Source organism: Dromiciops gliroides, chromosome 4, assembly GCF_019393635.1.
Source record: "Dromiciops gliroides isolate mDroGli1 chromosome 4, mDroGli1.pri, whole genome shotgun sequence".
In the NCBI taxonomy this organism is placed as follows: Eukaryota; Metazoa; Chordata; class Mammalia; order Microbiotheria; family Microbiotheriidae; genus Dromiciops; species Dromiciops gliroides.
Genome location: NC_057864.1, coordinates 30,760,105 through 30,787,276, shown reverse-complemented (window position 1 = coordinate 30,787,276; position 27,172 = coordinate 30,760,105). Strand labels below are relative to the sequence as shown.

Genomic DNA, 27,172 nt, shown 5'->3' with positions numbered 1-27,172 from the left:
AGAATAACCTTGCACTATTTCATAAAACATTAAATGTAAAAGAATAATGGTAAGATAATAACTTGACAAAGGAACATTTCTATTTGAGCCCCATCCAAAAAGAAAATTATAAGAACAAGATTAGTACCAATACTAATAGCATATAATCATTGTTTCATTGGAATAAAGAATGTTAGAACTTGCAAGGGTTGTAGGCATTATCCAATGTAAAAATCCTAATTCATTTGTTTATGTAGTCATTCAGTCTTGGGTCATTGATCAGTAGTAATAATAATTCAGAGGAATCAAGTGTCTGGCCCAGGGCAAACCGGTCATAGAGATTGGATTTGAACCCAAGTCTTCTGACTTCAGTTCTAGCGTACCTTCCATTATACCAGACCATCAATATTAACATTTCTATATATAACATTTTGTCCATGGAGTCAAAGAAGGGAGGGAGAAGGAGGAGGGAGATAGAGTGGGAAGAAAGGGAGGGGAAGACAGAAAGAGAGAGGGAGAGGGACAAGGTGAGGGGGGAAGAGTAGAGAAGGAAAGAGGGAGGGAGGACAGTCATGCCATAGACAAGCAATGAAAGAGTCTTGGAAGGCACTGATGATGCCCATTTTACTCTCCTGTCTCAGGATACATGGGGGAAGCTCAGCACCCAGGACAGTTCTGCGGAGATCTGTGAGCCCATCCGCCTGATGACCTTGGACAGCATCATGAAATGTGCCTTCAATGTTCAGACCAGCTCCCAGACAGAAAGGTCAGTGGTGAGGGGTACAGAGTAAGAGGCCTGTTGATCAGCACCCTAGCCCCTGATAATGCATTGTGCCTCCTCTTGTAGCTTCTCTACCAACTACTTCTTGACTGTGACCAAACTCTCAGACCTCATCTTTCACCGCCTGCACAGCGACCTCCATCACAATGACTTGATTTACAGGTGGAGCTCTAAGGGGCAAGAATTCCAGGCTCTCTGCCAAATAGCACATCAGCACCCAGGTATTTCCTGCACCCTGGGCAATCTCTGCATGCTCTTTAGTTCACTGACTCCTGTTGGCTGGAATACTCAATTCAATTCAACAAAAATAGAGTCATCACCTACCATGTACCAAGAACTCTGATCGGCTATGTGGATTCAGAGAAAGGAACAGCCCCTAACCCTAATATGTAGCTTACATATTACACATGTAGATAAATACAAAATATAGACAAAGAACTTTGGAGAAAATGCTAACTTTGGGGGAATATAAAAACAAGCCTTATGGAGCTGTCAAGCTAAGCTGAACTTTGGGATTCCAAAGGGAACTAGGGATTCCAAGGACAGAGGAGAGTAGGAAAAGCATTCCATGTGTAATAAACATGCATTTTTGTATCTCCAGTGCCTGGCACACTGTAAGAATTTAATGTATAGCTCTTTAGTGGAGCTGAATTGGAGGAAAATCAAGCTTCATAAAATATTAGGTCAAATATTATAATATTTATGTTGATCCCTATCAAATAAATTTTAAGGCTTACACTCAAACTCAAAATGTCAATTTCATAAGCACAAGATTGAGGAAACATGGTTAAAAGATAGTTTCTTAGAAAAAAAATATGAAATTCCCGGTTAAACCACACGCTTAACATGAACCGATAGTATGATAGGGAAAGCAATGAATATCATGCAATAGGCTACATTAAAAGAAATATGCCTGAATTCAGGAGGACCTGAGTTCAAATCCAGCCTCAGACACAGCACTTACTAGCTGTGTGGCCCTAGGCAAGTCACTTAACCCCAAATGCCTCACTGGGAAAAAAAAAAGAAATATAATGTTAGGACAGCTAGGCAGTACAGTGGATAGAGCACTGGCCCTGGAGTGAGGAGGATCTGGGTTCAAATCCAGCCTCAGACACTTACTAGCTATGTGACCCCAAGCGAGTCACTTAATCATGTTTGCTGAAAGAAAGAGAGAAAGAAAGGAGGGAAGGAAGGAAGGAAGGAAGGAAGGAAGGAAGGAAGGAAGGAAGGAAGGAAGGAAGGAAGGAAGGAAGGAAGGAAGGAAGGAAGGAAGGGAGGAAGGGAGGAAGGAAGGGAGGGAGGAAGGAAGGAAGGAAGGAAGGAAGGGAGGAAGGAAGGAAGGAAGGAAGGAAACCCTATCAGGCGAAATCTGGAGTAATTTATAGATTTCTTGGTGTCATTTTTAGACAGTTTATTGATAAACTGCAAAGCATCAAAAGGAGAACAACCAGGTTGAAGAACAGCCTTGAGACTGGAGTTTATGAAATTTGGTTGAAGAAATTGGGCCATGAGGCAGCTAGATGGCACAGTGGATAAAGCACTGGTCCTGGATTCAGGAGGACCTGAGTTCAAATCTGGCCTCAGACACTTTGACACTTACTAGCTGTGTGACCCTGGGCAAGTCACTTAACCCCCATTTTCCCGAAGAAAGGAAGGAAAGAAGGAAGGAAGGAAAGAGAGAGAGAGAGAGAGAGAGAGAGAGAGAGAGAGAGAGAGAGAGAGAGAGAAAGAAAGAAAGAAAGAAAGAAAGAAAGAAAGAAAGAAAGAAAGAAAGAAAGAAAGAAAGAAAGAAAGAAAGAAAGAAAGAAAGGAAGGAAGGAAGGAAGGAAGGAAGAAAGAAATTGAGCCTGTTTAGTCCAGAGAAGACCTAGAGGAGACAAGCTAGTCAAATTGAAAAATTAAGTTGCTTAGCCCCAGTGGGCAAAACAAGGAACAGTAATCAGAAATTACAAAAAGGTAGCTTGAAACTGTCAACTACCAACATAGTAAAGCCAAATGAGATTGAGAGCCAGCTGCGAGGCAGCAGCTCTCCACAGAATCATTGGTAATAATTAGCTCCATGTTCCTCATGGTAAGAGGAAAAATATTTTGAACTTTTCCCCAGCCAAACTCATCCAAGAAAGGAGGGAATCCCTCAAGAATGATGGTGAACAGGACAAAATCCAAAAGAAGAAATACCTGGATTTTTTGGATATTCTTCTCTGTGCCAAAGTAAGTCTACCAGACATCTGAGCAAACCCACCCAACACATTGGTTCCATTCAATTCAATAGAACCACTATTCATTCATTCATTCATTCATTCATTCATCTGTTTGTTTCTTTTATCTATTTGTTTGTTTGTTAGATTTGTGCCTGCCAGGGGCAGCTAGATGGCACAGTGGCAAAGCACCGGCCCTGGATTCAGGAGGACCTGAGTTCAAATCCAGCCTCAGACATTTGACACTTACTAGCTGTGTGACCCTGGGCAAGTCACTTAACCCCAACTGCCTCACCAAAAACAAAACAAAACAAAAAAAAGAAATAAAGATTTTTGCCTACCACCATGCTAGGTCTTGGAGACCCAAAGACAAAATTGATAATAATCCCTGACTCCAAGGAATTTGCATTTTACTAAAAAATCAAGATGCATGGAAAGACAGGCAAATTGGGTTGTTGGGATGAAATGATCAATAAATTAGATTAAATGAAGTTGTCATAGAAGTTCAGTAAACTGACTGGGCTAAGAAGCCCCCAACTCTCCATTTTGATGAAAAAGTGGAATTTTGTGATTTTGACTGTGTGATTGAGTCATTTAAACTATTCATTAAGTACGTATTTATGTTAAAGAATATGGTAACCACTGGGGCAGATAAAAAAATTAGTTAAGACATGATGCTCAGCCTCATGAAGATCACCGTTTAGTGGGGATATGAAACATAAATGCAGATGACTGATATGCAATGCCACTTGACAAATCCATTAGGGAGGTGAAAATACAGTGCTCTGGGAATTTAAGGGAGAAGGCTGTCGTCATTGGGAAAGGGGAGGTTCTATGAATGATGTCAATGGATGTCTATGAATGATGTCTAAAATCAGAGCCTCTTCACAGGAGACACAGTAGTAAATGACTTTAGTAATCAAAACCCAAAGACTCCAACTTCTGGGATAGGAATTCAGCATTTGACAAAAACTGCTAGGAAAACTGGAGGATAGTATGGCAGAAACTAGGCATAGACCAACATCTTACACCTTATACTAAAATAAGGTCAAAATGGGTACATGATTTAGACATAAAAGGTGATACCATAGGTAAATTAGAAGAGGAAGGAATAGTTTACCTCTCAGATTTATGGAAAGGAGAACAGTTTATGACCAAACAAGAGATAGAGAATATTATTAAATGCAAAATGGATGATTTTGATTACATTAAATTAAAAAGGTTTTGTACAAACAAAAGCAATGCATCCAAAATTAGAAGAGATACAGAAAGCTGGGAAACAATTTTGATAGCCAGTGTTTCTGACAAAGGCCTCATTTCCAAAATATATTGGGAACTAAATCAAATTTATAAGAACCCAAGTCATTCCCCAATTAAGAAACAGTCAAAAGATATGAACAGGCTGTTTTCTGATGGAAAAATAAAAACTATTGTCATATGAAAAAAATGCTCTAAATCACTATTGATTAGAGAAATGCAAATTAAAACAACTCTGAGGTACTACCTGACACCTATCAGCTAATATGACAAAAAAGGAAAATAATAAATGTTGGAGAAGTTGTGGACTGTGATTGTACATATATAAGTTGGAACACTAATACATTGTTGGTGGAGCTGTGAATTGATCCAACCATTCTGGAGAGCGGTTTGGAACTATGCCCAAAGGGTTATGGAGCTGTGCATGCCCTTTGACCCAGCAGTACCACTACTGGGTCTTTTTCCCAAAGAGATCATAAAAAAGGGAAAGGACCCACATGTATAGAAATATTTATAGCTGCTCTTTTTATGGTGGCAAGAAATTGGAAATTGAGGGGATACCCATCAGTTGGGGAACGGCTGAACAAGTTGTGGTATATGGATGTAATGGAATAAATACTACTGTGCTGTAAGAAATGATGAGCAGGTAGATTTCAGAGAAACCTAGAAGGACTTACATGAACTGATGCTGGGTTAAGTGAGCAGAACCTGGAGAACATTGTACACAGTATCAACAACATTGTGTGTTGATCAACTGCGATGGACTTGACTCTTCTCAGCAATGCAATGGTCCAAGATAGTTCCAGGGGACTCATGATGGAAAATGCTCTCCAAATCCAGAAAAAGATCCCACTATGGAATCTAGATGCAGATTGAACCATACTATCTCTATTTTTTTTCTTTTTTGAGGTTTTTCCTTTTTGCTCTGATTCTTCTTTCACAGCATGACTAATTCAGAAATATGTTTAATGTGATTGTACATATATAACCTATATCAAATTGCTAGCTGTCTTGGGGAGGGAGGGAGAAAAAAATTGAAACTAGAAATCTTAAACAAATGTTGCAAACTATCTCTACATGTAACCGGAAAATAATAAAAGAATTTTATGGAAAAAATAAAATAAAATAAAATCAGAGCCTCTTGAGTTCTCTTCTGCCACAGTCTCATAATTGGCAGATGGAAAGAATCATTAAAAAATTAGCTTTGGGTAAAGAATGCTTTTATCCTTTTTCAGAGTGAAAATGGAGAAGGCTTATCAGATGAGGAGCTGGAGGCTGAGTTTAACACATTTGTGTTCAGTGGCCATGACACCACAGCCTCGAGCCTATCCTGGCTCTTCTACTGTATGGCCATGAACCCTGAGCACCAACACCAATGCCGAGAGGAGATCAGAGGTATCCTAAAACATGGGGACACCATTACCTGGTAAGAACATCAAACACTTGATCCTAATTCTTGGGTTTTTGCTTCTTTTGCTCCTCAGGCACTGTGGATGCCCATCACTTATTCTTATTTCTTCACACCAGGGTCTCTTGCTATGTCTCAGCTCGAGTAGAGGTGGGTGCCCTCCTAAAAGAACAGGTGATCCCCAGAGGCCTCACCAAATGTTAGGCACCTGGCTCAAGTCCTTTGGCATGTTGAAACCATAGCCCCACAGTGATGATAAGTTCATTCCAATTCAGCAGACATTCAGTTAAATACCTAATATTTCCTAGACCCTGTACTGAGTGCACAGGGAGATACAATATAGACACTATCACCAGTCAATAAATCCATCAATCACCTTTAGTGCTAGGAACTATACTAGGCTCTGATTTTACATATACAAAAAAAGGAAACAATATCTATGAGCTTAGAAACAACATGTACATATGTACGTATTGGGGCAACTAGTCGGCATAGTGGCTAGAGTGCTAGTCAAAGAGTCAGGAAGACCTGAGTTCAAATCTGACCTCAGACATTTACTAGCTATGGGACCCTAGGCAAGTCACTTAGCCTCTCTCAGTCTTAGTTTCTACAACTATAAAATGGAACAATAATAACACATCCTGTCCAGAAAATCAAAAGAGATATCTGCTTAACATGAGCCTGACACTTAATAAATGCTTGCTACTATATAAGCATATGTGGAATATATACATACATATATATGTATATATATATATATATGTACATAGTTGTTAAATACAAGGTTGTTAGGGAGGAACAAAGGCATGAGCAAGTTGGGGGAATTGGGAAAGAATACATATAGAAGGTGGTACTAAGAGCACATTTTTGGTTTTGGATTTTTTTGGTGGTAGGGTTAGGTTGTAGGCAATCAAGTTTAAATGACTTGCCCAGGGTCACACAGCAAGTAAGTGTCTGTATCCAGATTTGAACTCAGGTCCTCTTCACTCCAGGGCCCATGCTGTATCCACTGCACCACCTAGCTGCCCCTTGGCAATGTTTTGAAGGAAAAGATGGATTCTGTGAGGTGACTAAGGAGAACATTTCCAGCATGGGACGGCCAGTGCCAAGGCACAAAGATGGCAGGTGGGAGGCATAATTAGAACAATCTTGGCCAAGATATTGGCTGGTCACCAAAGCCCTGGGATTTGCATCTCTTCCCAGTGTGGGAAAAGAAAAATCATTTCTATAGCTCCCACTATGTGCCAGGCACTGTGCTGTCCTTTCCCAAATATTATTTCATTTGATCCCACAGTTCAAAATGGGTCTAATTTTGGAATGTGTTCTGGTGTATAGGTATTTAAAATGATAACTCCGCTTTCTATGGTTCTTTGGGTACTTTCCTTATAATAACCCATGGGGGAGGGAGTGCAAAAATGATTATGACCATTTTACTGATAGAGAAACTGAGGCTCAGAGGACAGAAATGACTTGCTGCTTAGAAACAGGGGCCAGAGTTGAATTCAGGCCATTTTCTTCCAAATCCAATTATTTTAATGACCAGGGTAGGCTTTGTTAAGAATTGATAACACACAAGCCTTTGATTGCAAATCCAGCAGTCCTCACTACTCTTGGCTGCCTTCTAAGGGCTAAAACTCCAAAATCCCAGGGGTCTTTATATGCCTAATGGAGACCCTGGCAAAACCCTTACCTTTCCATCTCTTTCTTGTCTGTGCTTCCTCACAGGGGCCACCTGGACCAGATGCCCTATAGCACCATGTGTATCCAGGAGGCCCTCCGCCTCTACCCACCTAACATCACCATAGCCAGGGAGCTGAGCAAACCCATCACCTTCCCAGATGGACGCTCCTTGCCCACAGGTATCACTCTGTCTGCCCAACACAATCAATTTCCTCTAGAATTCATTGCCCCAGGGATCATAGCAAATAGGACCAAGCAGCCTGTTGGTTCATGGAGGAGCTAAGAGAGAATACTGAATTTCTAGCTCAGGTCTTTATTGGAAACAATACAGAATGGTTGATTTTTTTTAAAACACTGTATGGAAACAGAACAAGAAAGACTTATAAAAATGAATGAATGAATGAATGGATAGATAGATAAATGAGTGAGCGAATGAATGAACGAATGAATAAAAAGCCTTATAGAGGCAGTTTCAATTATTGGAAGGGCTTTTACAGGGAAGGAAAGTTAGATTTTACAGAATCTAAGTCAGAAGGTACATTAGATGTCATCTAGTTCAACCTGAAAACAACAATCCCCTCTTCTTCAATCCTGATAAGTATTCAACCATCTTTTACTTGAAAACCACCAGAAATAGGAGATTGATTATGCCCCAGGCAGCTCAATTTAATTTTGGAGAGTTCTCTTTCCTATATCAAGCAGAAGTTGCCTCTCTGCAATTTCAAGCCATTATTTATGTCCTGTAGGGTCAAACCAAGCCAATCCTGTGATCCTGCTTCCACTTGACAGGCCTTCAGATATTTGAGGATACTGATCTTGTGTTCCCCTGAGTCTTCACTTCTCCAGACTTATTTGGTCCCTTTTAAATCACTCCTAAATTTCTGGTAAATCTGGCCCTGTGTGGACCCTTGTGGATCTCACCATGTCAGTCAATGAACTAGCATAAGTGCCTAATTGTGCCAAGTGCTAAGAGTTGTGGTTACAACGAAAGGGAAATTTAGGAAAAGATAAAGACCAGATAAGGTTAATATTCGGTAATGCTCAGGAAGTAGGTTTGAATATGTGAATCAACTATAAAATAATGAGGGTATAATGTAGTCATACCTACTAATTGGGAGAGTACAACATCTACAAAGGTATATATTATGCAAGGTACAGTGTGAAGAGGAGAAAGGAAGGATCCAGAAAGGGGGCTCTAGGAAACTGCTAGGAGAAAGAGTACACTTTGGAGGGGGGAGGGAGAGATCATGGAAGGCTTCAGAGAGGAGGTGGCAGTCAAAATGAAATGATCTCTCTCTTCCCCTCTCCCTCTCCCTCTCCCTCTCTCTTCATCCCTTTATTCCTCCCTCCCTCTCCCTCTCTTTCCATTCCTCCCTCCCTCTTCTTCCTCTCCCTCTTCATCCCCTTCATCCTTCCTTCCCTGTCTAGGTATGATAGTTGTCCTGAACATCTGGGCTCTCCACCACAACCCTGCTATCTGGGAAAACCCACAGGTATGACTCATTCTACCACAAATGTTTCACAGAAGCAATTACATCCAAATCCACTCTGTGGCAGATACTCAAATGCACATTGTTCTTTCCCAACAACCCTAAGTGACCTAAAAACCTTAGTTCACACCTGCTTCTGCATCTTACACATTGCTAATGGGTAACCCACCTAATCTTTCTGAGCCTTAGATCCTCCCCCATAAAATGAAGGGCTGCACTTAAAAGTTTCTTAAGAACTTTTCAGTTCTAAATCTATGAGCCAAGGATACAATGAGTTAAGTTGCTTCAAAAACTGAAGTAACTTTCAATGATATAGATCCTTCCTCCACTAACTCCATTCATTCATTCATTCATTCATTCAGTTATTGAAGGAACATGTACTTGGCATTATCATGTCCCTAGTCCATGCCTCTCTCTAGCAGGTGTCCTTGGTAAGTTTCTGGAGCTGAGAAAACTTATCACCTCCAGTCACCTCTCTGATGATGAACTCCTCCCTAAGAAGGCAGGTTTTCATAGGATAGAACCTGATTCATCTGCTAAGCCTAGTCTCAAAGTTGTTCCAGCTTAGGTAGAGAAAGTTGTTACTCCTTTGGAGAGCCTTCAAGACCCCCATGATTATCTCTACACCATGACAAGTCTTCAGAGGACAATGGCAGGGGAAGAAAATTAAAAAGGAGAAATTCAACCCATTTCTTTCAATTGCCTGGAAATGGTGGAAATGGGTTTATTTGGTTTGGGGCAGGGGAATGGGTGAAATGGAAGGCATATTACTTAGGTCTTTCATTAAAGTCTTCTAACATATCTCCTTTGGAAGATGACCCTAAGCTCTCTGAAGTTTTGCCAGAAGAGAAAGCACTCTAGAACAGAGGTGTCAAACAGGTGACCCATGGGCCACAGTTTTAAGTGCTGCCCAAACCAGTTCAAATTTAGTTGGGAAATATTGACAAAAAATACCTAATGTTAATATGTGGTTTTCTATCAATATGTGGCCTTCAGGAATCCTTATGTGTGGTTTAGTGGCCCCCATTTCTGTTTGAGTTTGATACCCTAGAAGGTCATATCCCACTTCCCGGAAGGCTCTGAGTATGGGACTATAGATGGACAGTGTAGTATGTATCTAGCTCCCAAGGGCCAGTCAAGAAGTCCAAAGAGGTTCATCACGCAGAGGTTGGCTCTTAGGTGATAGATAGTTGGGTAGGTTCAGCATAGCAGTTCATAAATATGATCCATCTTGGAACACATGTAGAGGAAGGATGGAAAGGGGGCCTCCCAAGATGAAACTCAGGTCCCTTGAAGTATTGATTTTTCTAGATTCCAAGGTAGACCCATATAGAAGCTCCAGACAGTGAGTGTGACCAGGGGATGGACAAGAGAGACCATGCCCAGAGAAATCTGTGATTGCGCAGCCGACAGCAAAAGCCAGGAGTCCAAGAATATGCCAGAGTTCAGCCTTCCAAGCCATAAAAGTCTTCTTTTGCCTGAATTTTTTGTCTCATTCATCTAAACCACTCAAAATTCATTAAATAAATGCCCCTATTCTTTCTTTTCATGGAAGTCCAGCTATAGTCTACTAGGATTGAAGATCTAATTGTGACATGAAGAGAAAAGTGTCTTACATGAAACTGATAGCAAAGAGCAGACCTATTGCTCTTATCACTGGGGACTCTTTCCTATTTGTTTCTTTAGAAAAGAACGTAGCCTGGCTAGTGCCAAAGTTCCTATTTTTTTCCATTTGAGTTCAATGCAAGGAGAGCCAAATTTGAAGTAAAGCCTTGAATGTTTAATTACCTAGGCCAACTTCTGAGCAATTTTTAAAAAGACAAGAAATATATTCATTATAGTTGGGGCCTGGGGGGTGATCTCATTACAGGTCTTTGACCCTCAGAGGTTCTCCCAAGAGAATTCTGCGAAGAGACACTCCTATGCTTTCTTACCATTCTCAGATGGACATAGGTGAGGATGCATCACATGATTGTATTGGGGTACCATGGTGAAAATAGCCACAAGTTTTTACTTGGAAACCACTTCTTCCCCTCAGCTCCTCAGCCCTCTTAGTTCCATGCCCCCACTTGGGTTCTCTTTTGTTGAAGTCATGACCATAACTGGTTGGTTCAGGAGTTAAAGCCAATACACACAGATAACAGAATATCAAACTCAAGGAACAGTTAATCATACAGTTGGTCTGGAACACAAAATGGATGAAGATAAGCAATATGAAATAAAAATTAGGTTGGAATCAGACTATGGAAGGCCTTCAATGTCCAGGTAAGGGATGTGCATCTTATCCTAGAAGCACTAGGCAGAGACTAAAGGTATTTAAGCATGAGAATGTCATGGGAGGCTTCACAAAGGAGACTATTTGTTTCAATGATCACAACCTACACCACTAACCTTAGTCATTCACCCTGTAGATGGCTATATGCCACTGGTCACAAAGCATAGAAATAGAGCAGTAAGACCTGTCACTACTCCAAGAAAAATGATTCTTCAGGCTCACCCCAGGGTTGGAGAATGAGGAAGGTCAACTAGACAGATGGAGCCATAGACAGTAATAAGGGATGGTTTTAAGAGAGGCATGAGGGGCAGCTAGGTGGCATAGTGGATAAAGCACCAGCCTTGGATTCAGGAGGACCTGAGTTCAAGTCCTGCCTCAGACACTTGACACTTACTAGCTGTATGACCCCGGGCAAGTCACTTAACCCTCATTGCCCCACAAAAAATAAACAGACAGATAGATAAATGAATGAATAGATAGTAGATAGATAGATAAATAAATAAATAAAAGAGAGGCATGAGATGGCTATTTACTTTTTTTTTTAGTGAGGCAATTGGGGTTAAGTGACTTGCCCAGGGTCACACAGCTAGTAAGTCTTAAGTGTCTGAGGCCAGATTTGAACTCAGGTACTCCTGACTCCAGGGCTGGTGCTCTATCCACTGCGCCACCTAGCTGCCCCTGGCTATTTACTTTTAACCTGACCTCAACAAAAACCTCAGTTACTTACTCTTAACTTGGTCTCAACTAAGTAGATGGAAAGAAAAAAAGATGATGAAATTTAAGTTAGTCAATTTTGCTATTGATTAGCACTTCTGGTAGCAGCCAGATAGTGATAATAAATTCTATAATTAAAGTTTGGGATTTTATGGGGGGAAAGAGTGGCATGAAGAGTCAAAGAAAGAAGAAAGGATTTGAAGTCAGAGGATCTCATCTGTATCCCTGATATTTAGTGGGACATCAAAAGTATCACTGAGACTTGATAGAATAGGACAAATAATGTGTATAGATCTTTGAAGGGAGGTATACCTTATTCACAATAAACAGAAGAGACAAAAGGTAGGGGATATAATAGCAGTGTGTGTCAAGAAGCTATATTGCCGTGAGGAAATTTTAAAAGCAAAGGGGCAACATAGTGGGGAGCATTTGGGAGAAAACCAACAACATTAGGGTATGTGCCACATTCTGCTTGGACATAAAGAGAAAATCCATGAGGAGTTCAGGAAATAGGTTATGAGATTGTCATGGTGGCCTGCGATAGCAATGATAAGAAATGTCCATTATCTGGATATATGGGGGGGGGCTCTCTCTTTGCCCAAAGCAAAGTAGACTGCAACTTCTTAGCTTGCTTGAATGGGAATTTCATCCTTGAACAGTGAAAGAGTCAATGAGTAGAAGTGGTGATTTATTCCTGATTCTCACTGACAAAGACAAACTGGTGGCTGGGGTGGAAATGATAGCAATATTAAGGGAGCTTTACCATGCCCTATTAGATATTGTGGGTTTTTTTCTTTTTCTTTTCCTTTTTTTTTTTTTTGGTGAGGCAATTGGGGTTAAGTGACTTGCCCAGGGTCACACAGCTAGTAAGTGTCAAGCATCTGAGGCTAGATTTGAACTCAGATCCTCCTGACTCCAGGGCTGGTACTCTATCCACTGTGCCACCTAGCTTCCCCCCATTAGACATTGTAATAGAGGAGAGAAAAGCAGCGCACAGTCTAAAATGTAACCTAGATCTTAAAGGGTTCAGGGAAAAAAGGTAGGATCTTATAGACTAAAAGTCCATAGGGAAAGTCAGCTAATCAAACTAGAGCTTACTATGAAAAAGGGGAAAAAGGGGAAAAAGAGCTTACTATGTACCAGGCACTGTATTAAGCACTTGGGATAAAAACAAAAACAAAACAAAAACCAGTCTGTCTTCCAGAAGCTCACACTCTAATGGAGTACAGATGTAAATATCTAGGAACATACAAGATATATAGAGAACAACCTGAATGTAATATTAAAATGTTAGCAGCTGGGGGAACCAGGGATGGCCTCCTGCAGAAGATGAGGATTTAAGCTGAGCCTTAAAAGAAGGGAAAATAATAGGCAGGGGGAAGAAGGCAGCAAATTTTAGGTGGAGAAGGAAAATGGTGCAATTGGTGCAGAGTCATGGTGATGGGAGATAGAATATCATGTTTGCGGGATTAAAAAGCCCATTGTAGCAGGAACTTCAGGGATAGGGAAGGTATAAGGAGGCTGGAAAAGTAGAAAAAGGACAGGATATGAAGAGCTTTAAAAACCCAAGAAAGGATTGGATATTTGATTCTGTAGTTGCTAGGGAGTCATTAATGCTCACTAAGCAGGGGTGTAAGACGACCAGACCGATGCTTTAGAAAAATCACTTTGACAGCTTTGACAGGTTGGAATGAAGAGAAACTCAAGGCTAGGACACCAACCAGAAGGCTATTTAATCATTCAGGGGAGAGATTATGAAGATCTGAACTAGGAATGTGAGGGGAGAGCAGGAAATGGTCGCACATAATACTGTGCAGGTCAAAACAAGAGATGTCAATAGATTGGCTATTTGGTATGAGTGAGAGTGAGGAGTTGAGGATGATACCTGGGTTGTGGGCCTTCAACACTGAAAGATGGATGCTGTCCCCAAACAGACATAGCAGTGTAAATAAGCAGATGGAGTATTGGACTTGGAGTCAGAAGCCCTGAGTTGGTATCCTGCCCCCCATTGCTTACTTATGTGACATTTAAAATCTAATTGTGGTAGCCTTATTCCTGTCCCAAGTGTAGGGAAAGCTAGCTAGGGTTTACTTATTTCTTTGTTTTTGTTTTTTGGTGGGGCAATGAGGGTTAAGTGACTTGCCCAGGGTCACGCTGCTATTAAGTGTCAAGTGTCTGAGGCCAGATTAGTACTCAAGTTCTCCTGAATCCAGGGCTGGTACTTTATCCACTGTTCCACCTAGCTGCCCCCTAGGGTTTACTTATAAATTAGAAGCTCTAACACCAGTTTGGGGCATTAAGATTTGTTAGTGAAAAAGAGAACACCTGGCTCAGAAAGCCAAGAAAAAGCCTATCTACCCTAGAGGAGAGATAAGAGTTCAGCCTGGCCTGCTTCTTCTCACCATGTGCTTGTTCAAGCCACGAACTGCCCCCAAGATCCTTCTTCCATATCTGGAGGAGAGGCAGTCCTTCCACCCAGCTTCAAGCTCATTGGCTAGCATCACCCAAATCCATTGGTTCACTGGACTTGAGGGTGGTCCCTTATTGAGGTCATAGTCCACATTCTTCTGCCAGATGTGGTTTCAACTGAATTAACTTTACATTAATCAGTGAAGTCAGTCAATCTCAGTCAATCCAATCAGTCCAAATTAATCCCAGCTGGGGCCTTTGAGTGTTGGCAAAGCCCATTATTTTCTCACAACTAGCTGTGCACCCTGGACAAGTCACTTAGCTTTTCAGACCTTGTTTTCTCATCTAAAAATGGAGTTAATAATGCCTACATGCTGAAGTTGTGGGCATTAAATGAGAGAGCATGTCTAAAAGCCCTTAAAGTGCTACATCGGTGCTAGCTGTTGTTCATAATCATAATTACAATAAGTTGGGATGGCAAGAAGCTTGGGAATAAAAGATGATTTGGGACGTGTTTGGTTTGAGATTTCTACAAGAGATCTAGCAGCTATCCAAGAGGCAACAGGATGGAGACAACTCTGTTGCTGCAGCTCAGGAGAGAACTTAGGGCTAAACATAGAGATCCAGGAATCATTTGCAAAGAGAAGACAATTCAACCTATGAGAGATGATGGAGTGAAAAAGATAAGGGGGGGGGGCGGCTAGGCGGTGCAGTGGATAAAGCACCGGCCCTGGAGTCAGGAGGACCTGAGTTCAAATCTGGCCTCAGACACTTAACACTTCCTAGTTGTGTGACCCTGGGCAAGTCACTTAACCCCAATTGCCTCACCCCCCCCCAAAAAAAAAACAATAAAAAAAAGAAATCTACAACTTTAAAAAAAAAAGAAAAAAAGAAAAAGATAAGGGGACTCAGAACAGAGCTGTGAAGAACATGCATTGTTAGAGGGCATGACTTGAATGATGACCTGGCACGAGAGACTGAGAAGGAGCAGTAATAGAGATCAGTAGAGAAGCAGGAGAGAGCAGTGTCATGAAAACTTAGAGAGGTGCAACCATCCAGAAGAAAAGATGATTGACAGTGTCAAATGCTTCAGGGAGATCACAGAGGATCAGGATAGAGAAAAGGCTTTCAATTTTGGCAATTAAAAGATTATTGGTTACTTTCAAGGGCAGCTAGATGATACAGTAAATCACAGGATCTGGCTTTAGGAAGACTGAGTTCAAATCCAGTCTCAGACACTAGCTGTGTGACCCTGGGCAAGTCACTTAACTCCATTTGCCTCCTCACCTATAACATGAGCTGTAGAAGGAAATGCAGTATCTTTGCCCAAATGGGGCCACGAAGAGTCGGGAGTGACTGAAACAACTCAACAAAAACAAGGTCATTTTAAAGGAGGCAGATTCTGCTGAATAGTGAGCTCTGAATCCAAAGTGTAGGCCATCTAGAAGAAAGCTTCTTAAACTATGGGACACAACCCCATCTGGGGTCACATAACTGAATGTGGGGTTGCAAAAAATTTGGCAAGAGTAAAAGCTTATGTAGCCTTATTTTATATACCTATATACTTGGAAGTCACATAAAGATTTCTCAGGCAAAAAGAGGTCAACAGTGAAAAAAGTTTACAACACCCTGGTACAGAAGAGAGTAAGAGAAGTGTAGGCACTGTATATGGATGATTTTCTCAAGAAGTTTAGCCATGAAAAAGCAGAGAATATAAAAAATGCCAACCATCAATGGTCTGCATGATGTGAGAGATAAAGAAAAGGGGAGAAGAGAAGCTCTTGGAAAAGGATCTCAATATCTTTGGTAAAGTAAGAGCCAAGGTACTTAGACTAAGACAATGGGGTGTGGGCCTAATGAAAGGTTTAAGGAAAGATGAGAAGGTTTGGAACAGCCACTATGGAGATTTAAAATGATGAATCAATGGGGGAAGGGGAACAATCAAACATTTATATAGCACTATTGTATGCCAGGCATTTGCTAAGCAATTTTAAGAATATTATCTTATTTGATCATCACAATAATCCTACAAGGTGAGGACTATTATTATCCCCATTTTCCAACTGAGGAAACCAAAGCTAAAAAAGGTTAAGAATATGAACAAAAATAATGAACATTTATGTAGTGTTTACTATGTTCTGGTTACTGTGCTAAGTGCTTTACAATTATTATCTCATTTGTTCCTCACAACAACCCTGAGAGGTTGTGACTTGCCCAGGTTCACACAGCAAGTAAGTGTCTGAGGTTGTCATTTCTTCCTGATGCCAGGTCCTGTGCTTTGTCTACTGCACTACCAGCTACAGTGAGGACCCAGTTGAAATTAGATAACATACTAGTGTGCTCAGTCAGGATGGTTTTGGGGTTTCCTCTTCCTCTGTTCCATAGCTTACAAGTAGAGACAAATGGTGGCATTAAGCCAGGGTCAGGACTTGGGAAGGTATGATCAGCAATAGGACAAGGAACAAGGAAATCAAGAGTGCAAGATATTATAGAGTTGAATTGGTTAACCAAAGAGTTAAGGTAAGAAGTGGAGGAAAATATGGCCAGCCTAGGGGGAGATGGCCGGGGAAAGAAATGAGGGGTAGAGAGAATGGAGATTATGAAGAACAAGGTTAAGGGTCATAAAGCATAGAGAAAAATGAAATAATAAAAGATTATGATCAGATAAAGGAACTTTGGAACTCATGCACATGAAAGAACATTTGTAGGTGATGACAAGGTCAAAGGGGTTACCATATCTGTGTGTAGCTGAGATTGAGTGGAAAAGTTAGTCATGGAAATTGAATAGAAAGAAATGGCACATTAGGGTATTTTAGGGCACATTGATACCTATTAAGCCCACCAGTATGGGGAGAAAAGATTGTGAGCTAGGCCTCAAACTCCTTAGGGAAAGAAGGACAAGTCCTTGATAACAGTCACAGGGATCCATATTGCAAATCCAACAATAAATTTAGATAGAATGAACCTGAAAGGAAGGGAAGTATCATAATGAAGATGCTCAGGAGAAGATGGGAAAATGTCAATGGAGAGCAAGAAATATTTGTACTCCTCCACCATGACCAGAGCATCAAGGAATGAGGGGCATATGAGAGAAAGTGTGGGTAGTTATGGAAAGAATGGTGAGGGAGACTGAGCCATTGGGAGAGATCTCTGTCTATGTGATATCTAGAACATGGAAGGAGGAAAAGGTACAAGGAAGGATGTTAATCATGGAACAAGCAATCCAGAGGTCCCAGTGGAAGGGCAGGCAGATCTGGTGTGCAATCTTGGAGGAGGGGTAGGATTGAGGTATGTAGGCCTAAGGAACCATCAAATGTAGGGGGGAAATGGGGTTTGTGCAGAAAATAGGGTTTGTGATCACTGACATGGGCTGAGGATGAACAATATGAGCCATGTCTCAGGAGGACTAGAAGATAGAGTGGAAGATGAGGTTTAAGATGCTTAATTGTGGAGATTATCAAAGGGATGGTAAATTCTCAGTGGTGAAATTTTGAAGTCACAAAGAATAGCAATTCTGCTGAACGTGGAGAGGAAATTATCTAAATAAAAGGTGGATACAAAGGAAATTCACCAATCACTGACATCTTTGGAAGGACATGTAGAGAAGATAGAGGCAAGGGCAGGTAACAGAGAAAGGATACAGAACAAGCATCATTTTTGATCAGAAGCACTAACCTGAGAATGAATCAAGGCGGTGATGAATATTAAGGATCACAGAAGGGTCTTTTTCTATATGAAGGAAAGAGGAGAAAGGGTGTTAGGATTGCCGCCACTAAGGGTTGGTACGTTAATGTTAACAGATCGTGAAAAAAGGCAGCTATTGTTTTGCTTCTGTTTTTGTCTACCAATGGAAATATCCTTAAACCAGAAAGGAAAAAAATAGATAATTGAGCTTGCCATGCAAGATAAAAGAATAATGTGAGAGCACAGAGCACCTACATCCTCTTAATGAGTTCAAGTCACTAGACCCAAATGATTCCAAGGCATTGAGAGAACAGCCAAGTGTGATTGCTGTGTCACTGTCAGTGATCTTGAAAAAGGAAAAAACAGTAGAATGGAAGATGTATTACAGGCCTAACAAAGGGTAAATACTATTCCAATTTTCAAAAAAAGGAAGAAAATCGAGTCTATAAATGATAAATCATTGAACTTAGCATTAATTCCTGGAAAAAAGCTATTATGCATCTGACTAAAAGGATGATTAGGGAACACCTAGAAAAGGAAGCTGTGATAGGTGGTTTCATCCAGAATAGGTCACAGCAGTATAAGCTCATTTCCTTTGTTCATGGGCTATTAAACTCAGACAACAGGGGAATGGTATAGATAGATATTTTGTAAATTGTAGAAAAGCATGTGATTGCCTCTCGTGCTAGTCTAGTGGATAAGATGGAGTGAGGTGAATTAAAAGATGGCTTCTCAGTTAGGTTTATTTAGAATTGGTTGGAAAGGACAGACCCAGAGAGCAATGGTAAGAAATTGACTCTATACTCTGTATTTCTATTTTTAACATAGTCATTGTTCTTTGTTACTTACAGCTGTAAGGGAAGAGACAGACTACAGGCACACTAATTGTTGCCATAGTTAAACTATAGCTGAAAAAGTTCTATTCATTTGAGTATACAGGTGGCTAGGTGGTGCAGTGGATAGAACACTGGGCTTGGAGTCAGGAAGACTCATCTTCACAAATTCAAATCTGGCCTCAGATACTTACTAGTTGTGTGACCCCTGGTCAAGTCACTTAACCTTGTTTGCCTTAATTACCTCATCTTTAGAATGAGCTAGAGAAGGGAATGGCAAACCACTGCAGTATCTCTGTGAAGAAAACCCCAAATAAAGTCACAAAGAGTGGGACAGGACTATAATGACATAGCAACAATGAGGATACAAGACCAAAAGAATGAGTGTGGTGCAGAATTAGCTAAGAGAAGAATGAAAAAGACTTAGGAGAATGCTAAGGGTATACAACACTAATAGAATCAACAAGATTTACAGGCTGTGTGGTATCATTTGGAATATGCTGAGAATGAGGCAAAACATTAATATGTTATTAGGTTAGGAAGTCACACAAACAAGTTACAGAATAATTCCCATCATCCCTCCTGAAGAGAGCAATGCTTTCCATTGGAAAGTATTTTCAACATAGCAACATATAATCTTCCCATAGTCCTTTACAATGATGCCAAATTCTTTAGGAAGACAATAAAATAAAACAGACTTAGAAGTCAGATTCCATATTTCCCTCATTTTGTGCTTCAAGAGCAAGAAGGTTGTTATCCTGAAAATCAGGGAGTAGAGATCAAAGACTATAATAAAGTCCTCCTTTCACTTTGGAGGATGTGAAGACATGGTTGGGAAGGATAGCATAGGAAAGGCACCAACACCCACTTATGGGGGAGGGGGGTAGCATTTTTATTTTGCATCACAGATTGCTGATTTGGCAGCTTTCTGCTTGTTTTATACACCTTATTATTCTCCTGAGTCTTTACCTCCTTTTCCTAGCTAACTCTGTACCACATTTTACCAGATGAATCAATAGAGCATGTATGAATCATTTATTAACTTGCCAGATAGATTTGAACGGGTGGGAGTGGGAACAGCACATAAAGGGGAGTAGGTTAACATGTAGTAGCATCATGTGGAAATGGCCAGGAAGTAGCCTAGGTCCAGGCAAGATAAGGCAACAGTTCACCTTTAAGAACTGAGTGAGGGGTGGCTAGGTGGCTCAGTGGATAGAGCACCGGCCCTGGAGTCAGGAGGACCTGAGTTCAAATCTGGCCTCAGACACTTGAAACTTACTAGCTGTGTGCCCCTGGGCAAGTCACTTAACCCCAACTGCCTCACTACAAAAATAAAGAAAGAAATAAAGAACTGAGTGAAACAAGGGACAGGGTCCAAGGAATTGTGACCAGAATATAGGAAGCATCTAAACAGATGGCTGGGAAATAGCTTAGAAAAATAATGAGACGATAAAGTCATCTAAAATTTAGTCTCAAGAGATTCTTCTTTAGAAATCAGGTTGCGCCAAAAAAGGATAACATTTACAGAAATCAGGTTGCAAAGCTTTTAGTAAAACAAGATTTAATTATCAGTAACTCAATACCAATACATATTGGGATCTTTTTTAAACATGATACACCACAAATATTAAGATTCATTCAGATTCTAGGGAACAAGTTGTCAAATTTGCAGGAGCAAATACCATAATGGTGGGCTAGTTCATATTTTGATCATATTCCAAATATTGCAATTCCTCTTACCTCAGTCTCACAAAATGAGTTTGACCACATCTCCCACACAGGTTCCAACCAAGGGTTTGGAGTGTATCTTCTTTAATGCTATTGGCTCCAGCCCTATTCTGGTGTGTTACATTCTGCTATCCACCAGTGACTAGTACCTCAATTATGTTTAATAAATTAATGTCAGGAAGCAGCTAGGTGGTGCAGTGGATAGAGCACCGGCCCCGAATTCAGGAGGACCTGAGTTCAAGTGCAGCCTCAGACACTTGACACTTACTGGCTATGTGACCCTGGGCAAGTCACTTAACCCCAATTGCCTCACCAAAAAAATAATTAATAAGTTAATGTCAGTTAGCTTTTACAAGGGTATAGCAAGAACAGAAGTACAAACATTTCTCCACCCCCAACATTTAGCAGACATGCTTCATGCTATCCCATCTTGGTCCATTGGGAGAGAGTGCTCAGATTTAACTCAGTTTCTTCATAGCATTGTTTCCACCAATTTTGTTTCCAAATGCTCCGAATATCATATCGCTGTTGGCTATGTCCCCGTCTCTGCTCCTGACTAGATGGTCCCCAAAATCCCTGCTTGGAACGTCAATGTGGAATTATCTAGCTGCAAACCCTGGCATGGGCTTGACTCCTGGGCCTATGGAAGTTCACAAGGTTGTAATCATCACAGATTTCCTCTACCTAAAAGAAAAGAATGGAGACCAATAAGTGAAGCCCATATTCATGCATAACAGGTTAACCTTGGATGAAGATTGACCTGACATCTCTCCCCATATAGAATTTTTTCCTCCTCTCTCATTGGAGAGAATAAGCAAAGTTGGGAGAAATGACAAAGTTGCTTTGATTATGGTTCCAAAAACTAGAAAGGAAGTGGCAGGTAAACACTCTGCAGCATGGCAGCTGATGCAGAAATGACCGGGAAGTCAAGCAAAGCATGGCTGGAACTAGGTCAGATGGAACAAGTGACTGAGTCAACCCCCAATAAGAATAGCAGGGAACCAGAACACCAGAAACGTCATGTTAGGGTAAACTAGAAATTCTAACAGCAGAAATTGTGGGGATGCATTACAGTCATGAGAAATACCTTATGCAAAGATACAGAAGTAATATATAGAGTTTAGTATCTGAAGAACTGCAAGAAGTCTATTTGTGCTTTACAATAGAATATTTGAAGGGGACTAATGACATAGAGCCTGTAAGGATAAGAAGGAGCCAGGTTGGGAAGGGTTTTAAATCTTCACTTGATGCTAGAGATGTCCAGTAGGGTAACTGGTAATGTAGAATGGAAAGGAGGTGTTTAGTTGAATGTCCCAATTATCTGTGCTTAGAATTGCACATTAACATTTTACTAATGACTTGGATAATAGTAGAGACAGCATGCTTATGAAATTAGCAGATAATGCCAAACCAGGTGCGATAGCTAATATATTGAAAAACATCTAGGATCCAAAAATATATGGACGGGCTGGAACTTTGGGCTCAATCTGCAGCACAGAAATTTTAATATATTGTTTCATCAATATTATTTGCTTTCACATAATTTTAATTATTTCTTTGTTTTGTTCTTTGACCTACTCATTGCTTAGGATTTCATTATTAAGTTTCTATTTGGGTCTATGTTTTTTGTTTGTGCTCCTGAAGTGTTTATTAATTTTGTTACATTGTGGTCTGTAAAGGATATGTTTATGATTTCTGCCTTTTTATATTTGTTTGCAATATTTCTGTGTACTTCAGGCCCAAGTTAGCTTCAAGAAATCAATTTCTCAAATGCAAACTGGGACAGTCATGGCAAGTACAGTGCATTTGGAAAAGATCTGGATATTTTGAGGCACTGCAAGCTAATGTCACACTATTGAGGACAAGAAGATGATATGAGTCCAAGTGGCTCGTACAAAATTAGAACAGTCAGTGCAGTTAAATTTTGTAAATATTAACTGAGTGGGCTTCATGTCCTCTGCTACTGTGTGCAGGTATGGGGTAATGTGTTTAGGGATGCAAATGCAAAAAAACCCACAAGAATAACCCCTGCTCTCAAGAAGCTTATGGGGAGATAACACCGGATGTACAAATAAATACAAAGTATATTCAAGGTAATTTCCAAAGGGAAAGAGCACTAATCACTGAGAGCACCAGAAAAGGATAGCACCTAAGCTGGGCTTAGAAGAAATCTAAGGGGGCAGCTAGGTGGTGCAGTAGATAGAGCACTGGCCCTGGAGTCAGGAGTACCTGAGTTCAAATCCAACCTCAGACACTTAACACTTACTAGCTGTGTGACCCTGGGAAAGTCACTTAACCCCAATTGCCTCACTAAAAAAAAATAGAAGAAATCTAAGGAACTATCAATGCAGAAGTGATGAGTGATTGCATTCCAGGCATAGGAGACCACCTATACCAAGACATGAAGAGGTAAGATGAAATGACATCTACAGGCAATAACAGACTGTTGAGTGGGATAAAGTATGTAAAAGGGAGAAATGTGAAATGAGACTGAAAAGGGAGCCTGCTTCAAGAGACAGCATGTCCAGGATTGGACAGGTAATGATCCTGCTATACTCTGCCCTGGTCAAACCTCATTTGGAATATTGCGCTTACTTTCAAACACCACAGTTTAAGAAAGGCATTGATAGGGGCAGCTAGGTGGCACAGTGCATAAAACCACCAGCCCTGGATTCAGGAGGACCCGAGTTCAAATCCAGCCTCAAAGACTTGACACTTACTAACTGTGTGACCCTGGGCAAGTCACTTAACCCTCATTGCCCCATGAAAGAAAGAAAGACAGACAGACAGACATTGATAATCCAGAGCAAGTCCAGGAAAGGACAAACTGGATGGTGAGAAACCTCATAGTCATGAAGCACAGTTGAAGGGACTACATTGTTTTTAACCTGTGGCATTGAATATTTTGTGACCAGTTGGGGACACAGGTACATGATGGTTGCCTTCGTGTATTAGAAGGGCTATCACGTGGAAGAAGAATTAAATGTTCCTAATCATCTGCTTGGCCTGAGACAGTAGAACTAGGAATAATAGGGTAGGTATAGATAGGTCAAGTTTAAAAAAATACCTAGGCTTGTTAAAACGGCAAACTTCCCTAACCATTGGAGTTGTCCCAAAGGAAAAGGAGGTAATGGATCTTCTCAAATGAGTGAAAGACTACATGACCACTTGTTTGGGATTTTCTAGACAGGTGAGAACACTACGTATTCAAGGCCTGGAAATCTCCTTGAATCCATCAAAGATATTTTAATTAAGTGCAACCAGAAGTCTATTCTGATTGGGTGAGGGATTTGGGCATGCCCTAAGGAACTTGTGTTAAAGGAGGTTCTCGTTCAGGACCATGGAGAGAGATCTCAAGGAAAAGTCAGCTGAGAGCTGAGCCTGAAAGAATCAGCAGCATAGCTGCATGGTTGCAAAGGACAACTGCAAAGAGAGAAAAAGAAAATAGGACTAAGTTGTGGCAGAGTTAAGGAGAGATGGAGGAGGGACATCAGCCCTCTCAGAATCTTGAAGCAGAAGGTTCAGGCCAAAGCCACCAGCTGTATACACCTAGAAGGAAGTTCCAATAAAAGGTCTCTTTTCCCGACTTCTCCTCCCAGTGCATGTCTATTAACAACCACTGTAAGATACTTTGCTGCTTCTTTTCCCAAATCTTCCTGGTAATAGAGGCCATCAAGAAATAAATATGCTGTGTGACCCTGGGCAAGTCACTTAACCCCAATTGCCTCACTAAAAAAAAAAAATTTTAAAAAAAAGAAAGAAATATGAAGGTAAGTAAACGTAAAATATCTGGCATTTTTCCCTTATAGGAAGCACAATGTAACTCTCATCATATTCCTAATTTTTCTTTAATACAAATGTTCTAGAGCAGTGGAGGAGTAAACTATGTGTACTAGAAGGGTCATTATATTTACCTACACTTAAAATTAGTAAATTACTGTAACAGGATATTATACTATCACAGCTATCCAAGGTGTCCTTGGACAAGTCTATCCCCCTTTCTCTCCTCAGTTTATTTTATTTTATTTTTTGTAAAATAAGGTGGTTGAATTAGACATCTCTAAGGACCCTTCTATCTCAAAATCCTTTGAATCCTGGAAGTATGTTTCAGTCTTTCTATTCAATGATTTATCTCACATCAACAAGCTTCAAGAAGAAGAGTTAACAAAACTTATCCAAATTGCAATTTCCCCCTTTCCTTCACAGGAACTGCATTGGGCAGCAGTTTGCCATGCTGGAGCTGAAGGTGGGACTGGCCCTGACCCTCCTCCGTTTTGAGCTGGTGCCAGATCCAGAGAAGCCTCCCATACCAATGCCCCACTTATTTCTGAGGTCTAAGAATGGGATTCATCTATACCTAAGATCACTCCATTAGCTCTGCTGTTCCTAGGAATGGATACCATGACCCAGTCAGAAAGTCCCTTCACTTAACAGCCAATGATTCAAGTAAACACATACAAACATTACAGAACTCTTTTTTTTCTTTTTTTCTGTTCCTTTGAGATGGATTTTGTGATTTGGGGGCTGGGAAGAGAATTGTGGGTAGGGAGAGATTTGTCTTCCTAATATTTTTCTGGCTTGAATCACTATTGGCAATTAATAAACTTGGGTTCTGTATACACATTAGGGTAGAACTGGGTCTGAGGAGTTCTGCAGTGCTGAGAAAAAAACACTCAGAGAATAAGAATTTGACTGCATATAAATAACAGCAAATATATAACCAAAAGTGACTCGTCATTTTATTTGGACCATGAACAAAGGCAAACACGACTTCTGACAAGGTGTTCAGGGCAGTATTAATGAGCAATTCATCTATGTAGTGCTAATACACACAATGAATGTGTGAGTTAGAAAGGACAAGGGTTGGTATTCCCATTCTACAGAGGGAGAAATGCAGACTTAGGGATGAGAATAACACCCAAGACCATACAGCTAATACTTAGCACAGCCTGAAACCAAATGAAGTCCCATCCTCTTTCCACCATACCATGATGAGACAAAACCACTGAGGTTTATCTCAATGTCAAGCCAGAAATCTGAATCAAGGGTACAGACTCAGAATATAAGTCTGAGGACAAGGATCCTTAAGGTCACAGATGTGAAGTCCCCGGGGCCCAGTGGTTAGCACAGTACCTGGCACATGGCAAGTACTTAATAAATGTCTATCAATCAATTGATCAGTTGATTGTAGTGAAGGAGAAAAAGAAGAGAGATGGAGAGAGGAGAGAAGGAGGGAAGAAGACAGAAGGGGAGGAGAAATAAAAAGGAAGACAGAAGGAAGAAATGGGGAGATGGAAGAAGAGGAGGGGAGGAAGAAGGAAGAAAGAGAGAGAGGAGTTTGAAGCCTGGCTTTGCCATTGGCTTCTCTGTATCCGTAGACAAGTCTCAGCTTAGCTGTATAGTGGGGATAAAAAACACTCATCCTTCTCCCTTAGAGAATTCTTGAGAGGAAAGCACTTTGCATATCTTTGTAGAAATGTGGGTTATGGGGCAGCTAGGTGGTGCAGTGGATAGAGCACCGGCCCTGGATTCAGGAGGACCTGAGTTCAAATATTACCTCAGATACTTAACACTTACTACCTGTGTGACCCTGGGCAAGTCACTTAACCCTCATTGCCCCGCAAGAAAAAAAAGAAAAGAAATGTGAGTTATTATTTTTGTCATTATCCTAACTGCAATGATCCTCCCAGAGATCAAGGTGGTTATGGTGGCCCAGACCTTGCTGCATTGTGTAGTGTTGACAGACCCTTTGAAGCCCTGCTTTAGTGAGATGAGCAGAAGGATCCTTGGAACTTCTCAGGGGAAGGGGACCAAGATGCCCCTAGCCTTAGGAAGGGCACTAAGCCTGTCTTCCACCCTGGGAACACCTACATACAAGAGCTAAGAGCAGAGACTCCTGTCCTGTGGGCTTGCACTCTCTGTATTGGCCCTTAGACTGGAGCTGAAGATCTGATTGCCTTGGCAAGAAGAAAAGCAGGAGTTAGGGGAGGGAGACCTTGTTCGGCCTGACATTCAAAGGCATGGATTGGTCTGATGCTTCTTCAGCAGTGGCTGTGTGTGTTCCTGTGGTTGGGTAATGATTGGGAATGTCTCAACGTCTCATAGCTATGCTGTGATGGAGTTGTCCGAGATCTTGTTCACAGAGAGTACTGAAGGGCTAGGCATCCAGAGTCAGGGACAGCTGCATCCTTTGCCACCCCTTCTGAGTTCTGCTCTATGGGCCCAGGCAGGCCTGAGTCAGAGGTAGGAGGAGCCTAATAGGTGGGTGATGAGAGCAGCTTCTTTACAGAATCTTAGCAGTGAAAGGGAAGATTAAAAGGGAGGGAGAAGAATAGTGATTTCCTCCCATATACACCCCCCATCTGCCTTGGCACTGATCTCTAAGACATTCACAGGTTTCCCTCCTCCCCAAAGTCACTTTCGCATCATTCAGGGTGACTAGGCTTCCTTAAGCACTCAGAGGAATTGTTGCCCAAGATCATAGAATCTCAGAGTTAGAAGAGACCTCAAGCTGTGTGACCCTGGGCAAGTCACTTAACCCTCTTTGCTCTGGGGAAAAAAAAGGCAAATTATTTTTATTAGCTGTGTGACCCTGGGCAAGTCACTTAACCCCTATTGCCTTGCAAAAAAAAAGAGGAAGAAACCTCAGGTTAGCATACAGTCCAGTCCTTTGCCAGAACAAGAATCCCCCCTAAAATGCAAATTAAAACAACTCTATGGTATCACCTCACACGTA

General features: G+C 41.0%; 1 protein-coding gene across 3 annotated transcripts in view; it reads left to right on the top strand.

Annotated features, from left to right (window-relative positions):
* LOC122756128 (cytochrome P450 4A4-like) overlaps positions 1–25,242 on the top strand; it is a 33,633-nt gene extending 8,391 nt beyond the window's left edge. For 2 of the 3 annotated variants that reach the window (XM_044005250.1, XM_044005251.1), the window contains exons 6-13: positions 621–745; positions 827–981; positions 2,865–2,971; positions 5,451–5,641; positions 7,349–7,482; positions 8,732–8,796; positions 10,664–10,746; positions 24,643–25,236. In XM_044005250.1, the coding sequence (XP_043861185.1) occupies positions 621–745; positions 827–981; positions 2,865–2,971; positions 5,451–5,641; positions 7,349–7,482; positions 8,732–8,796; positions 10,664–10,746; positions 24,643–24,811 (1,029 nt within the window). In that variant the 3' untranslated portion in view covers positions 24,812–25,236. Of the gene's footprint in view, positions 1–620; positions 746–826; positions 982–2,864; positions 2,972–5,450; positions 5,642–7,348; positions 7,483–8,731; positions 8,797–10,663; positions 10,747–24,642 lie in introns of all 3 variants that reach the window. The other variant, XM_044005252.1, reaches the window with a different exon arrangement.
* Positions 25,243–27,172: the final 1,930 nt, after the last annotated feature.